This window comes from Morus notabilis, unplaced genomic scaffold (genome assembly GCF_000414095.1).
Source record: "Morus notabilis unplaced genomic scaffold, ASM41409v2 Scaffold1436, whole genome shotgun sequence".
Classification (NCBI taxonomy): Eukaryota; Viridiplantae; Streptophyta; class Magnoliopsida; order Rosales; family Moraceae; genus Morus; species Morus notabilis.
In genome coordinates this window covers 328,802-344,826 of record NW_010361010.1, presented here as the reverse complement: position 1 = coordinate 344,826, position 16,025 = coordinate 328,802, and the positions used below count along the sequence as shown (strand labels likewise).

Below are 16,025 nucleotides of genomic sequence, written 5' to 3'. Positions count from 1 at the left end.
AATCAATTTTGGGTCTATGTGAGAAACCTTATGCAACAAGTCGTGCTTTGTATCTCACAATTTCATTTTTCTCATGTCGTTTTCATACAAAGACCCATTTGTACTCCACTAGTTTTATATCCCCGGGTGTTTAGACTATAGGTCCAAATACTTCTCGCTTTGTGAGGGAATCTAGTTCTGCTTGAATTGCATCTTTACAATTTGACCAATTATTTCTACGTCGACATTCTTCGATGGACTTTGGTTCAAGGTACTCGCTTTCTTTCACTATACAAAGCACTACTTCATATGCAAATACGATGTCGACAACAATTTTATTATGGTTCCTTTGTTTTCCTGTACTAATATAATTTATTGAGATCTCAGTATTTTCTGGTACCTGAACCACTTTTGGGGTCTTTGTGTCAGTTAATTGTTCTAGCAATATAGCCTCTTCATGAGCGCCAATCTCTTCAAGAGTGACAGCTTCTTTATCTTTTCCATTTCTCTTCCAGAGATTTTTATCTTTGGAACCGATTTGTCTACCATACTTTAGGTGTGCGTTAGACTCATTGCTGTTATATTTTCAATTTTCCCATCAGGGATATTAATACGAGCTGGAACATTAGCGGCTGGTATATATGACTTTGTCACTTTCTTTGTATCAATAAATGTATGTGGTATTTGATTTGCAACATTATGCAAAGGAATAATTCTTTGAACTTCTAGTTCACATTGATTTGTGCCATGATCAAAAAGAGATAATGAAGATGCATTCCATAAAATCTCATTTTATTCTTCCATATCTTTCTTTTCTCCCCCTAATGCTAGGAACATTGTTTCATTAAAATGACAATCGGTAAATCTTGCCATAAAAACATCACCTGTTAGGGGTTCAAGATATTAAAATATGGAAGGGGATTTAAATCCAACATAAATTCTCAACTTTCTGTGTGGACCCATCTTGGTGCGCTGTGGTGGAGCAATTAGAACATATATTGCTTAGCCAAAGACTCATAAATGGGAAATATTTGGTTCTTGCCCAAATGCAAGTTGTAACGGGGAGTCTTTTTGATAACTTGTCAGCCTTATACGAATAAGTGCTACAAGATGCAATATAGCATGTCCCCAAGTAGAAATAGGCAATTTTATTCTCATCAGTAATGGTCTGGGAATTAACTGGAGCCGTTTAATAAATGATTCTGCTAGACTATTTTGTGTATGTACATGTGCAACAGGATATTCAACATTAATCCCAATTTACATACAATGATCATTAAATGCTTGGAAAGTGAACTCACCAATATTACCAAGACCACCTGTTTTGATTGCATAATCTAGAAATTGTGCTCTTAATCGGATTATTTAAGCAAGAAATCTCGCAAATGTAACATTGTGAGTGAACAACAAACAAACATGTGACCAATGTGTTAAAGCATCTATTAATACCATAAAATATCTAAATGGTCCATATACTGGTTGTATGGGCCCACATATATTTTCTTGAATTCTTTCTAGAAAAATAGGAGATTCAATAGTAACTTTCATTGGAGATCGCCTAATAATTAATTTACCTTGAGAACAAGCAGCACAAGAAAAATTATTAGACAAAAAAACCTTCTGGATCTTTAATGGATATTCATTTGAGTTCTTAATAATTCTTTGCATCATTATTGTCTCAGGATGACCAAGGCGGTCATCCCAAAGTGAGAACATTTTTGGATCAAAAGCTTTCTGGATCATCACCATTTGCGATTCAATTTTGCAAATAAATGTATAATATAACCCGGAAGAGAAAACGAGTACTTTTTCTAATATTTGCTTATGTCTTGAGACTCTAGAAATAATGTATAAATATTCTCAATATGATATCCATTACGACGTATATCTCTAAAACTTAACAAATTTCTATTAGATCTGCTCGAGAATAATGCGTCGTTTATAACAAATGTTGTTCCTCCGGACAACATAATATTGGCTCTTCCAGAGCCATGAATCAGGTTTGCAATACCTGAGATTGTGTCCACATTAGCCTTTGTTAATATCATATTTGAAAAAATACTTTTCATCTTTCAAGATTGTGTGCGTCGTTGCACTGTCAGCCAGACATAAATCTTTGCCATTTGCCTTGAAATTATGATTAGTAAAATCCATTACTCTTCATAAAACATAAAATAAAATAAGTAATAAGAATTTAATACTAAATATTAAAATAGATAAACATTTATTACATTAAGATAGGATAGTACACACTAGAAGTTTTAAGTAACATGGCATAAACAGAAAAACAACATAAAAGAGCTTATTGAGTACTAACATAATATTAGGCATCATGGATTCTCAAAGAAGTCCGAAATATTAAAATGAGTAATGCCAACATGATCCAGAATGATGTGATTAACAAAATTTGGATCAACAAAATTTGTTTCTATGCATTTATCCTTTTCTTTCAGTGAAGCTTGGTAAATATCAGGAAGATGCTTGGGTATACGACAGGCACGGGCCCAACGTTCTTTCATACCACACCTATGGTAAAGATTTTCTTTCGTTCTTGAAAGGATCATTTTGAGAACCTTTTCCTTTACCATGTTTCTCCCTCATTATTTTCCCACTTCTGGTGGTAAGGTGCAGCTCTCTTGAAATTTGAGGAGTTATTGTTATGACCACCACGATGCCAAGTATTGTTTTGATCATGTCCATGGCCTCGTTTACGACCACGATTGCGGTCATTATTTTTAAATGATGCAGCATTCACTTCAGGGAATGGTGCAGAACCAGTTGGGCGAGATTGTGATTTTTCATTAAAAGCTCATTATTTTGTTCAGCAACAAGAAGACATGATATATAGTTCAGAATATTTTCTCGCAGTTTTTAATCTCTCATCAAGATGACGATGAAAGAATATTATGGCCTTAGCGTCTTTAATTGTGTTTTTAGGGTTCATGGCATCAAGATGAATTTTGTCCATGGCATGTAGTTCTTGTCTGAAATATCAAGAGGAACAAATTCAAGCTTTGTGATGTTTGACATTGTGGAATACTATTATATCACAAGTTGAAAATTATAAAGTTAGAAAATAGAAATATAAACAAAAGATGAAAAATTATTCTTCATCAATTTTTGCAACACGAAAGATGCTTATAAATAATAAACAATATCAACTACTAGATACAAATCACAAGAAATACTAATTCATCAATCATATTAATTCATAAAACTAATGAAACAATGAGAAATAAAAACCCATATCAAGGAAACATAAAGACCAAAACTAAAAAGACTGAGCATATAATTGCGTAAACAGCACCTAAAACCACAGAAACCAAATATATATATATATATATATTTGATTGGTTAAACTAATTAGTAGTTGTCGTTAGGCCTGTAAGTCAGCCGGGGTGGGTCGGTTTTAAATAAAAATTGGGCCGGTCCGCAGGTCTCAGACTGGAAATGATTTGGGCCGCAACAGCTTGTAGAATTAGGATACTCATATATCATTCAGGTACCTCGGGTAAGCTCGGGTCAGCCGGGTTACCTAGGGTAAACTATGAGTTTTTTGTAAAAAAACCTTTTTTTTAACTTATTTTTGTTACTTGTCTCATCTAAGACTCAATTTTAACAGACTCATCCTGAACAAGAATTAAGAATCAACAAGAATTATCTAAAGACTCAACCTTTTGTGTTGTGTTCGGAAGATTTTTAAACTTATTATCATTAGGGTTGGACATTGTTTTACCTACTTTTTGAACATGTTCAGCCGGGTAGGGGTACCTCGGGTTCACGGAACCCCACCCTGCGTCCCTACCCGTACAGTGCGGGTTAGGCATAATTAAAACCAAAAATTAAATAAAAAATTAAAAATCTGAGATTTTCGAGTAGGGTCGGCCGGGTTCGTCAAATTCGGAGTAATTTCTTACAGCCCTAGTTGTTGTAACGATTGTGGTAATTGGCTCTTTCCTTGCCTATTTATTTTTGCATATGTACTGAGCATATAATTCTCTTGTTTCATATCCAGACGAAAACTAATACCTATAAATAGAAGAATCCTTTCTCTACCTAGAGGTATATGGAGTAACTGCTGTCTTTTCTTCCCCACTTTCAACAAACACAAACTGTGATTTTTTTTTTTTTTCTGAAAAAATGGTAGGAAAAGAGGCGATACGTAGAGACTTGTACTGATAACGTATTGTAAATTGAGGGATATTATGGCATTGTTGATTTTAACCATTTGAATTTTCAGTTATAAATTTTTATAGTTAAAAATTTTTAAAAAATGTCACATTTAACTTTTTCTATTACAGTTAAAAACTCTCAAAAAATATCATATCTCAACTTGAATTAAAAAATCAAATTCAGAAAGTAAACGAGGCCTATATATACTATTATATAAACAAGGTAAATAAATAGTAAAGTAAAGAGACAAATATAGAGAGAAAGTATTCTATTTTATTGAATTTGGGCTCTCTCTTTCACGCTCTTTTCTTCTCAATATTTCTTCTTCTTTCTACGCTCTCAAACTTTTGCTCTCGTTGTGCTCTTATCTGTGCAAATGAATGAGTATTTATAGAAGAAGAAGGACAATGCTTGTGATGAATCAAGAAGCTTACAAGCAACTTCCTAAAGCTGCTCACGTCACCAACAACAACATAAGGGGTGGCACACAAGTCTTCATGAAATAAAGAGTGCGTTTAGAACTCGTTTTAAAATAATTTTATTTTTTTATATGAAAATAGAAATAAAAACGTTTTTAATTTCAGACAGAAATTATTTTTAAGAATATGTTTGGTAGTTTTATCAAGAGATTATTTTTAATATAAAAAAATTTAGTAATGTCTCTCTCTTTCTCTGCTCAAGAGAGGAGAAAATAAAAAAAAAACGACTAAAAGTCGTTTTTCATTTTTTTTTTTATTTTACACTAAATCAAAAAATTATTTTTTAATTGTACCAAACGTTGTTTCTCTCCCATTTTCATTTTTTTTCTCAAAAAATGTAAAAAATAAAAATAAAAACAACTTTAAACACAACTAATATATATATATATAAATATATATATATATATATTTGATTGGTTAAACTAATTAGTGTTGTCGTAATGATTGTGGTAATTGGCTCTTTGTTTGCCTATTTATTTTTGGAGCATATAATTTTCTTGTTTCATATCATGTTAGTTTATTAATTCATCTCAAAAGCTTAAGCTGGAGGTGGACTAACAATAATTTTATACTTTAACACTCCACCTCACGTGTGGGCTGGACAATGGGCAATCATGTGGGTAAATTATTGGAAATCCCAACACGTGAATATTTAAGCTCGAGATATATTAAAGACCCAACACATGATGACAATTTAAATAGAGATAAAGAGTGCAATTACGAGAGTTTGAACTCAGGACCTCCCGTTCTGATACCATATTAGTTTACCAATCCATCCTAAAAGCTTAAACTCTTAGGAGGTGGATTAATAATAATTTTATACTTTAACATATCCAGACGACAACTAATACCTATAAATAGAGGAATCCTTTCTCCACCTAGAGGTATATGGAGTAACTGCTGTCGTTTCTTCCCCACTTTCAACAAACACAAACTGTGAATTTTTTTCTGAAGAAATGATAGGAAAAGAGGCGATACGTAGAGACTTGTACTGATAACGTATTGTAAATTGAGGGATATTATGGCTTTGTTGATTTTAACAATTCAAATTTTCAATTATAAGTTTCTATAGTTAAAAGCTTTTAAAAAATGTCACATTTAATTTTTTTTATTATAATTAAAAGCTCTTAAAAAATATCACATCTCAACTTGAATTGAAAACTCAAATTCGTAAAATAAACGAGGCCTATATATACTATTATATAAACAAGGTAAATAAATAGTAAAGTAAAGAGACAAATATAGAGAGAAAGTATTCTATTTTATTGAATTTGGGCTCTCTCTTTCGCACTCTTTTCTTCTCAATATTTCTTCTTCTTTCTACGCTCTCAAACTTTTACTCTCTTTGTGCTCTTATCTGTGCAAATGAATGACTATTTATAGAAGAAGGAGGACAATGCTTGTGATGAATCAAGAAGCTGACAAGCAACTTCCTAAAGCTGCTCACGTCACCAACAACAACATAAGGGGTGGCACACAAGTCTTCATGAAATAAAGAGTGCGTTTAAAACTCGTTTTAAAATAATTTTATTTTTTTATATGAAAATAGAAATAAAAACATTTTTAATTTCAGACAGAAATCATTTTTAAGAATATGTTTGGTAGTTTTATCAAGAGATTATTTTTAATATAAAAAAATTCATTAATGTCTCTCTCTCTCTCTGCTCAAGAGAGGAGAAAATAAAAAAAAAAACAACTAAAAGTCGTTTTTCATTTTTTTCATTTTACACTAAATCAAAAAATTATTTTTTAATTGTACTAAACGTCGTTTCTCTCCCATTTTCATTTTTTTTCTCAAAAAACGTGAAAAATAAAAATAAAAACAATTTTAAACACAACCAAAGTTTTAACAAAACTTTTATCGATGAAACTTGTTTCGACGAAACTTCTTTTAATGAAAGTTGTTAACGAAAGTGACATATGATCATCTTTAACTTTCACTACTAAAAATTTATGGAAAAGCAATGTTGGTTAGGTTTTGAGTTTCTGCATAGTACAAACACCAATTCTCTTTAAAGAATAATCCTTTTAGATGTTGAAATCTCGGTGAAAAATGTCATGAATTAAAAAAACTTCCAATACAATGCTAAATTGATGTGTCAATGTGAAATTTTAATATATAGGTGAAAAATATTCTCCAATATGATGTTATTTTTCTTATGCTAAATTTGATAAATATTATATCTGATTGCAAATTTGATGCCAATATAAAAGTATCAAACTTGATATTTAATTGTTATTAATTGGTATATTAACCTTTAATTTAATTATTATACCGTTTTTTCATTATTTTAACATTAGAAGTTTACTTTTAAAAGTTTTAAGATTTAATAACTGATCAAATATGTTCTTTTTACATTTTCTAATGACATATATAGTGTGGGCAGTTGCATTAGTATTGAAAATGATCTTACTTTTAACAATGATATTATATGACATAATTACAAAACTAATCCTTTCTTTTAGAAGATTACAAAACTAATCCATTTTTTTTAAAAAAATATAAAAGCTGTTATTATAAACAAAAAAGTGTTTGGTACACTAACAGTTTCTATAGGAAAAGATTTTTCCAACAAAATTAGCTATCATCTGTAAAGAGCATAATTAGTCAAAGAATGAGTAAATTTATTATTAGCTTCTCTAAACACATGATATAATTCAGCTCTTGAAAAAGATAATAAGTTAGATACATTTAACAATAACACTCTAAACTCATTACAAAAGGAAGAATAATTATTTACAGTTTTGATGATTATTAATGCACCAGACTCCACAAAATAGATATTTAGACTAGTAGAATCTGAGATCTTGTTCACTTCGCAGATTTGAGTTTTTAATTCGAGTTAAGATGTGATATTTTTTGAGAGATTTTTACTGTAGTAGAAAAAGTTAGATGTGACATTTTTTGAGAGTTTTTTACTATAGAAACTTAAAATTGAAAACTCAAATCGGTGAAATAAACGAGAGCTGAGTGTCCTTAAAGATGATGCAACAATCACAAAATCTGAAGATAAAAATCATCTTGAATAAATATGAGAATAAACTGATATGCTTGAAAAAAAATGTAAAATGTAAAATTGAAATTTATCTTGTAATTGTTCCGACAAAATAACTTTCTTTTTTTTTTTTTGAAAATTTTTCTTCAATAACTTACCCACTAAGGCCGTCAATCAAAAGTGTATTGCAACAACCAACATCAGGAAAAAAAAAAAAAAGGGAGAAAGAGAAAAATAGATCAAGATTTGAGATGAATTAAAATTAATAGGCTAATAGTTTACATAAGTTAATAAATAGGCTAAATTACTGTTTTCATCCATAACTTGTCTGGTTATGAACCATAACTTGATAAGTTTGTTCATAACTTATATGGTTATGAATCATAATTTGACAAGTTATGACCTATTAATTTCTATAACTAAAAATTGACCTATGTACTTTCTTAAACTTTTCATATTGACATATTTTCTACTATTTTCTAAAAAAAAAATCCAAATAACTATTGAAACTCTCCTGAAAACAGAGACTTTTAACTCTTATAAAGAGAGACTCGTCTCATTATATATACATATATAATATTACTATAATTATTTTCATATCAATAAATAGTCTCGCAATAGAGTTGTAATACATTCATATTATACTATATATACTATAAAAACAGTCCTTTTATCTATTTCTTAAACAGCATCTAATTTTTTTTGTCCCTTAATTTTTAAAAAATTCTGTCTGTCTTCCCACTTTTATTTTTACTGTTTTGTCCTCAACTTCTTATTCTTTCATTTGTTTTTTATTGAAGCGTTTTGGTCATTTCCGTCTCAACTTCATTTCGTGGTTATTAATCAACACGTGCTTTGGCACGTGTCAAACTCACTAGTTACAGCTAAAAAGCTAAGATCACATAAATTTAAAAAGTTAATTTGCAATATCAATATAACATAATAATAAAAATGGAATACTATTTTTTTTTTCCACGACAAGATATTAGCGTCTTTGTCCCACGAGCACGAAAAGCACGTGTCCTCGTCTCAATGTCTTTGTCTTTAAGGAGGCCACGTCATTATCGGAATCTAACAATACTATTATCTACTTTCTCTCTCCTGATAGAAACCGAAGGAAAGTGAAAGAGAAAACTGAAGAAAACTAGAAGAAAACAAAATAAGAAGCAGAGATTTCCCCATCAATGTTGATTCTTCTTCTGCTTCTTCTTCTTCGATAGCTTTCTCTCTCCTCTCTCTCTCTCTCTCTCTCTCTCTCTCTTTCTCTCTCTCCATGAATTCTCCTTTCGGAGGTCCGAGCGCTTCGAGCACCAGCCCGCCGGGGACACAGGCCAACATGGAGCGAAAAATGGCGTCCGCGGAGCAACTTGTGCTTGATCTCAGCAATCCCGATCTCCGAGAAAACGCCCTTCTCGAACTCTCCAAGGTTGCCTCTTTCTTAGTCTACACATTTTCTCACGTTTCGTTTCTGCTCTGGATTTGTTGAAATTGGATTTATTTTGTCTCTTGTTCTGGTTTGGGGTTTTTACTTGATTTTGACTTGGGTTGGTGCGATTGTAATCAGACGATCGTTAATCGGCGATTTTCGATTTGTTTGGTTGATGACAAAGTCCTGTTATTGTGAATGTTCTTGAATTTGCTGAAAATCCATTATGACATTTAAATAGATATGGCCCTTTTCTTGATTCGCCAAAACCTAAACCAAGTTGTGAAATTTGTTACCGATTTTAGCCTTAGGGCTTTCTTCTTCACAACCCCAACCACCACATTTCATCTAGTCACAACCAGGCTTTTGAAAGAATGCAAGTCTCTAGATTGTGCCAAGTTCTTCCACCAGCAAATCCTTGTACAGGGCCTAGGACACCATGTTACAGACCTTATTGGCGCATACATGGCTTGCAATGCTCATACGCATGCCGTGGTGCTGCTCGAGCCCCTCGAGCCGTCGCCGTTCTCTGTGTTTTGGTGGAATCAGTTTATTCGGCGTGCAGTTGGGTCCGGGTTGTTAAATGAGGTGCTCGGACTGTATCAGCGAATGCATAGACTTGGATGGAGGCCCGACGAGTACACGTTCCCTTTCGTTCTGAAAGCTTGCGGTGAGCTTTCCTCGTTCCGGCTAGGGGCTTCAGTGCATGCTGCGGTATGTGCAAATGGGTTTGAGGGGAATGTGTTTGTTTGTAATGCGGTGGTCACTATGTATGGTCGTTGTGGTGCACGGGATGATGCCCGCAAAATGTTTGAGGAAGTGTTGAAGAGGGGGATAGGCGATGTGGTTTCATGGAACTCGATTGTGGCTGCTTATTCCCAGAATGGTGATTCAGGGAATGCACTGAGAATGTTCGGTCGAATGATGAAGGACCGTAGTGTAAGGCCTGATGCTTTTGGCCTAGTGAATGTCTTTTCTGCTTGTGGTTCCATAGGCGTGTTGATGTGGGGTAAGCAGGTGCATGGTTTTGCTGTTCGGAGTTGTTTGCATGAAGATGTATTTGTTGGCAATGCCATTGTGGACATGTACGCTAAGTGTGAGATGATGGATGAGGCAAAGAAAGGTTTTGAACAAATGAAGGTCAAGGATGTGGTATCTTGGAATGCCATGGTCACAGGTTATTCCCAGGCTGGTAGATTTGAGGATGCTATTCGTTTATTTGAAAAGATGAGGACAGAAAAAATTGAAATGAATGTTGTGACATGGACTGCTGTCATTGCAGGGTTGGCTCAAAGGGGTCTCGGTTATGAATCCCTGAACATGTTTCGAAAAATGCAAGCTTCTGGTGTTGATCTAAATGTTGCTACCCTCGTCTCTCTTCTTTCAGGTTGTGCGTCTGCAGGAGCATTGCTTCAAGGAAAAGAGATTCATTGTTATGCCATAAAACGAGTTTTAAACCTAGATGGGAAAGATGCAGAGGAGGATATACTGATAATTAATGGTCTGATTAATATGTATGCCAAATGCAAACATCTCAAAGTGGCACGGATGATGTTTGATCTAAAAGAACCGAAGGGAAGACATGTGGTGACTTGGACAGCCATGATTGGTGGTTATGCTCAACATGGAGAAGCGAATGATGCTCTAGCACTTTTTTCCCAAATGCTTGGACGAGATAATTACAAAAAGCCAAATGCTTTTACTATATCTTGTGCTTTGATGGCATGTGCTCATTTAGGCGCACTAAGATTAGGTAACCAAATCCATGCTTGTGTAATTCGCAACCAGTATGATTCCATGACACCGTTTGTGTCTAATTGTCTTATCGATATGTATTGTAAATCCGGAGATGTTGATATTGCTCAAGCTGTGTTTGACAAAATGCAGCAAAGGAATTTTGTCTCATGGACATCGCTAATAGCTGGTTATGGCATGCATGGCCGTGGTAAAGAAGCTCTCCGGGTGTTTGATGAAATGAATAGAGTGGGTCTTGCAGCAGACAGTGTCACCTTTGTTGTTTTGCTCTATGCTTGTAGTCATTCTGGGATGATTGATGAGGGAATGAAATACTTTAATGGAATGAGCAAGGGTTATGGAGTTACTCCTGGGGCAGAACACTATGCTTGCATGGTTGACCTCTTAGGTCGTGCAGGTCGGTTGGGAGAAGCTTTGGAGCTTATCAAAGGCATGCCTATGGAACCAACGCCAATTGTCTGGTATTCTTTACTTGGTGGTTGTAGGATTCATGCACATGTTGAAATTGGGGAATATGCTGCAAATAAATTGTTAGAGTTGGGATCACAGAATGATGGGTCCTATATTTTGTTGTCAAACATATATGCGAACGCTAGACGCTGGAAAGATGTGGCCAGAATCAGGTCATTGATGAAACATACAGGGGTAAAGAAGAGGCCTGGTTGCAGTTGGGTGCAAGTGAAGGAAGGCACTATAACTTTCTTTGTTGGTGACAGGCGTCATCCTCAATCTCAGCAAATATACGAAACCCTTGGAAGCTTGATTGAACGAATTAAAGTCATTGGGTATGTTCCCGACACTAGCTTTGCTCTCCATGATGTGGGTGATGAGGAGAAAGGCTATCTTCTTTTTGAACATAGTGAAAAGTTGGCTCTTGCCTATGCCATCCTAGCATCTCCACCTGGTACACCTATTCGTATCTCCAAGAACTTGCGTGTTTGTGGCGATTGCCACAGTGCCATCACCTACATATCTATGATTGTCGAACATGAAATTATACTGAGGGATTCAAGTCGCTTCCATCATTTTAAGAAAGGCTCCTGCTCCTGCAGAGGTTATTGGTGACAGTGTAGCTAGAAAAAGGGTCATGCTTATGGTGAAGAAGCATGTATTCTTAGAAAAATGGGGACAAAGACAGAGAAAAAGAAATTGTGGTCAAAATTATTTAGGGATCGTGCTTATAGTGAAGATGCATGTATTCCTACAAAGGTTAAACCGTTGAAGTGTTGCCTTGGCTATCAGCTTACATTAAGATCGATACTCATTAAGGTTTGGAAAGAAGAAAACCTTGAGCTTACATGTCCCTTTCACGGTGTGCCTGTGTAAGGTGAAAGGAAGAAAGTTCGTACAAATTGTTTTTTACATTGCCGAGTAGCTTTAAAGATGCGGTATAAATTTTGTATGGGACAAACATCATATGCTCGATTCTTGAAATTTTGCACCTATTTGGAATTTGTAGAGTTTTGGGTTTTCTTTCTCCATACAAGGTTAAAGTTTTAGCTGCTTATTCTGTGCAACAAGCAGCATTTTTGGGAAAAAAATAATGTTTCTTTAACGAATTTGTTATATAACCGTAGTGTTCATTTTATTTTCTTGTTAGCTATTTTATCTCATGAAATGTGGATTCCTATTTTGCTGAGCAGTAATTGACGCTTTGAAAACTAGAGAAGGCGAAGAATAGTAATGTGAATTAAATTACATTTTTTCTATGCTTTTTGTCAGAGAGGCACTGGAATTTAGTTGTTAATATCTTGTGTGTTGCGAGGAATTATTTCAATATTTGACTTCTTTCTTGTTGAATTCTTTAATCTCAATATTGCTGGATTTATACATATATGCCTGATAGGTGTATATTTTGTTATTTTCAGAAGAGAGAACTATTTCAAGACTTGGCCCCTTTGTTGTGGAATTCTTTTGGTACTATTGCTGCATTATTACAGGTATCATTTTCATTGTTTTCATACTTTCCTTTTTTCTTTTTTTTTAATATTGGTTTCTAGTCTTCTGCTTTGTTGTAAAACGTCGTACTTCCAAATCCTCTTTCACAAAAAAAAAAAAAAAAAAAAAAAAAATTAAAAAAAAAAAAAAAAAAAAAAAAAAAAAAAAAAGGTTTCTACTTGATTTTATAAAGAATATTTTTGTATTACTAGTCATATACTCATCCTTCTTGTGTTTGATAAATTTAAAAAATATGCAACTGATACACATGGTTAAACATGTTTATCAAATTTCTTGGGGGAGATTGTCATGAGCAATTCTCTCTATTAGGTCTTTAGGCTTCTCGAATTGCGGCAATTTTAGGATTCAAAATTATTGCAGCGTATAATCTTACTAGTTGACAAAATATGAATTAAATTATTCCCTGAATGGAATTTTCTGATCTTTTTCTTTTATTCTATCCGCAGGAGATTGTTTCAATTTACCCTGTTCTATCACCTCCTAATCTAACTCCTGCTCAATCAAACCGAGTTTGCAACGCCCTTGCTCTTCTTCAGGTCAATCAGTTTATATTTTACTTTCATTTTTTCTATACCTCTTTTGTTTCCAGATTATGTCGGAATCATATCTTTTGTTATTTTCTAATTATCATTGCACTTTCAACATTGGATTTTCTTTTCTACTCTTCAACCTTAGACTTGCTAATGCTCCATTTTTTTTTTCTTGCAGTGCGTAGCCTCTCACCCTGACACAAGAATGTTGTTCCTCAACGGTAATAGGCTTTGATCTTATTCATTTCAAACTATATTCGCCTTTTGTGGTTGGCATACTTGTTTATGGAATTATTTTTCTTCAGTGATTTAATGCTTATATTTTGTCGATTACTTGAAATTTTGAGAACTCTTTCAAGTAATCTATTTTCTTTTTCAGCCCATATACCTTTGTATTTGTACCCTTTTCTTAACACGACAAGCAAATCAAGACCTTTTGAGTACTTGAGGCTTACTAGCTTAGGTGTCATTGGTGCCCTAGTGAAGGTACAACATCCTTTGCTGTCATAGAACTGTGTACTGTTAACTTTTTCCGGAATTGGTCGTAGATCATAATAAATGTACTCTTTTTTTCTTTACCAGGTTGATGAGACTGAAGTAATTAGTTTCCTTCTCTCGACTGAAATAATTCCACTGTGTTTGCGAACAATGGAAATGGGCAGTGAACTATCAAAAACAGTTGAGTGTCCTTATTTTACCTGATGTGAGAGTATATTCTTTTATTCATTGTGTTCTATCACAAAGTCATGGCTCATAAAGAGCACTTGGTTAGACTCTTTATAACAATTATTTGCTCGACATTTATGTAGCGAGATGCCCTAGACTTGCAAAAATGACACTCTTAAAGCAGAGTTGCAAATATGACTCCCTTATGGATCTGCTCTGTCCATCTGAGATTTGATATGTTTGATAAAAACATCTTCTGCTGCCAGGTTGCCACGTTTATAGTCCAAAAGATTTTGTTGGATGACATGGGCTTGGATTACATATGTACCACTGCAGAGCGGTTTTTTGCAGTGGGACGAGTTCTGGGTAGCATGGTTGCAGCACTCGCCGAACAGCCCTCGTCACGTCTTTTAAAACACATTATTCGATGTTATCTTCGATTGTCAGATAACCCAAGGTAGGTTAAGTATATTTTAACTTTACTATTACCAAATGCTAGTACCAAATCCACTCCCCGTCCCCGTCCCTTTTTCTTTTTCTTTTTCTTTTTTTGTTGTCCTTTTCTAATTAAGAGGCTGCTAAATCAACATTTGTGCTCTTCGTCATGCAGGGCTTGTGAAGCATTAAGAAGCTGCCTTCCAGACATGTTAAGAGATGCCACCTTCAGCAGTTGCCTTCGTGTAAGTTGACTATGTTTTTTCGGTTAGCATTTTATTTTCACGTTAGCACGAGAAAGAACAATCATCAGCATGTATCATGGTCTTCGGACGAGATTGTTCTTTTTCGTTGTTTTTTCTAGGGTCCTTGATTCTGGCCTAATGCTGCAGCATTGAATTATTTATTTTAGTTTACTGGTTTCTAAATTTCTGCGTTCATTTATTCTGATACTCTGAAATAGAGAATGAATGGTCAATCTTATTTCTGGTCTCAGCCATATCTCTGTCTCTTATCTTTTATTTTGGTATTCATTCTCTCTCCATTTTAGTTTGATCTTTTTCAATCCGTCCTCTGCTTCAGGAAGATCCAACCACTAGGAGATGGTTGCAACAGTTGCTTCAGAACGTCGGCGTAAGTCGGGTTCCTGGACTTCCACCCGGCGGAGGGTTTGAACATATGATGATGAACTAAAAACACAACGTTAAGTGAGAATTTAAATTATCATCTAATGTTTCTGGTTCAGTTTGTGCAAAATAGAGGTAGGACTCCTTGTGTAACTTATCATCATTCAGAGTGTAAATTAATTGGTAAAGTCCAGCTTTATGTAACTACTAGTATAAAAAAATAGAGAATTTATCCTTGAGAGTGCGTGATTAAAAAGATATTAAGAGTAAAAGATAAAAATCTTGACCCATATATTTTTAAATGGTATTTGTCAAGATTACCTTTTAATAATAGTTAGTTTTAAACATGATGATTAGCATTTACAATTTATTAAGGATAGGGAGGCATTTAGGAAAAAAAAAAGGTGAAACAATATATGGGGAATTTTTTTTATTGAGTATGAAAAATTCTCTATATAGTTCTAGATAATTAGAAATTCACTTCCAAAATCACATTAAACACGCAAAATTAACGGAATCGTGATTGGACGCTCAATAAAGTGCAATATATTTATATTTACCATATACCAAAAAATTCAATATTTGTGTGTTTTGTTTATTTCAATCATTTTCTCCTCAACACTCAGACCAATCCCTCTCGTTCTCTCTCTCTGTCTCACATCTACTCAAAGCCTCATTCCACAGTCTAGAATATTAACACAATCAATCAAATAATTATTCAATTTGTTTCCCTGCCTAGCTTGCTTGAAGGTGAGAAGCTCTAAACTTAAAATAATGATATCCGGTCAAATCAATTCACAGATCATGTTTATTATATTCCGTTTGGATTATGAGTATTGAGTTTAATTATGATTAGGTGGTTTGGCTGATGCAGATGATGATGATGATGGTGATGACTATAAATATATATATATATATATAAACTAAAAATGCTGGCGAGCTATCTATAAGACCTAATCGTCTGGACAATAATTAGGCTGTCGTAAATTATCAAAAAAATA

The 16,025-nt window shown here is 33.9% G+C and overlaps 2 protein-coding genes across 2 annotated transcripts; both read left to right on the top strand.

Moving 5' to 3' along the window:
* Positions 1–8,778: 8,778 nt before the first annotated feature.
* Positions 8,779–15,260, top strand: LOC21395687 (CCR4-NOT transcription complex subunit 9). The gene is made up of 9 exons (XM_024165427.1): positions 8,779–9,053; positions 12,677–12,748; positions 13,214–13,303; positions 13,476–13,518; positions 13,677–13,783; positions 13,880–13,975; positions 14,230–14,420; positions 14,574–14,643; positions 14,981–15,260. Exons 1-9 carry the CDS (start codon positions 8,901–8,903, stop codon positions 15,089–15,091), a joined length of 933 nt encoding a protein of 310 aa, XP_024021195.1. The 5' UTR covers positions 8,779–8,900; the 3' UTR covers positions 15,092–15,260.
* On the top strand, positions 9,095–12,242 carry LOC21395688 (pentatricopeptide repeat-containing protein At5g16860). The gene has a single exon (XM_010097818.2). It carries the CDS (start codon positions 9,297–9,299, stop codon positions 11,871–11,873), a length of 2,577 nt encoding a protein of 858 aa, XP_010096120.1. The 5' UTR covers positions 9,095–9,296; the 3' UTR covers positions 11,874–12,242.
* Positions 15,261–16,025: the final 765 nt, after the last annotated feature.

Coding starts and splice junctions, on each gene's coding strand:
- LOC21395687 (XM_024165427.1), top strand. CDS start 8,901: ATGAATTCTCCTTTCGGAGGTCCGAGCGCTTCGAGCACCAGCCCGCCG. Junction 13,304..13,475: donor ACGCCCTTGCTCTTCTTCAG/GTCAATCAGTTT, acceptor TTTTTCTTGCAG/TGCGTAGCCTCTCACCCTGA. Junction 14,644..14,980: donor CCTTCAGCAGTTGCCTTCGT/GTAAGTTGACTA, acceptor CCTCTGCTTCAG/GAAGATCCAACCACTAGGAG.
- LOC21395688 (XM_010097818.2), top strand. CDS start 9,297: ATGGCCCTTTTCTTGATTCGCCAAAACCTAAACCAAGTTGTGAAATTT.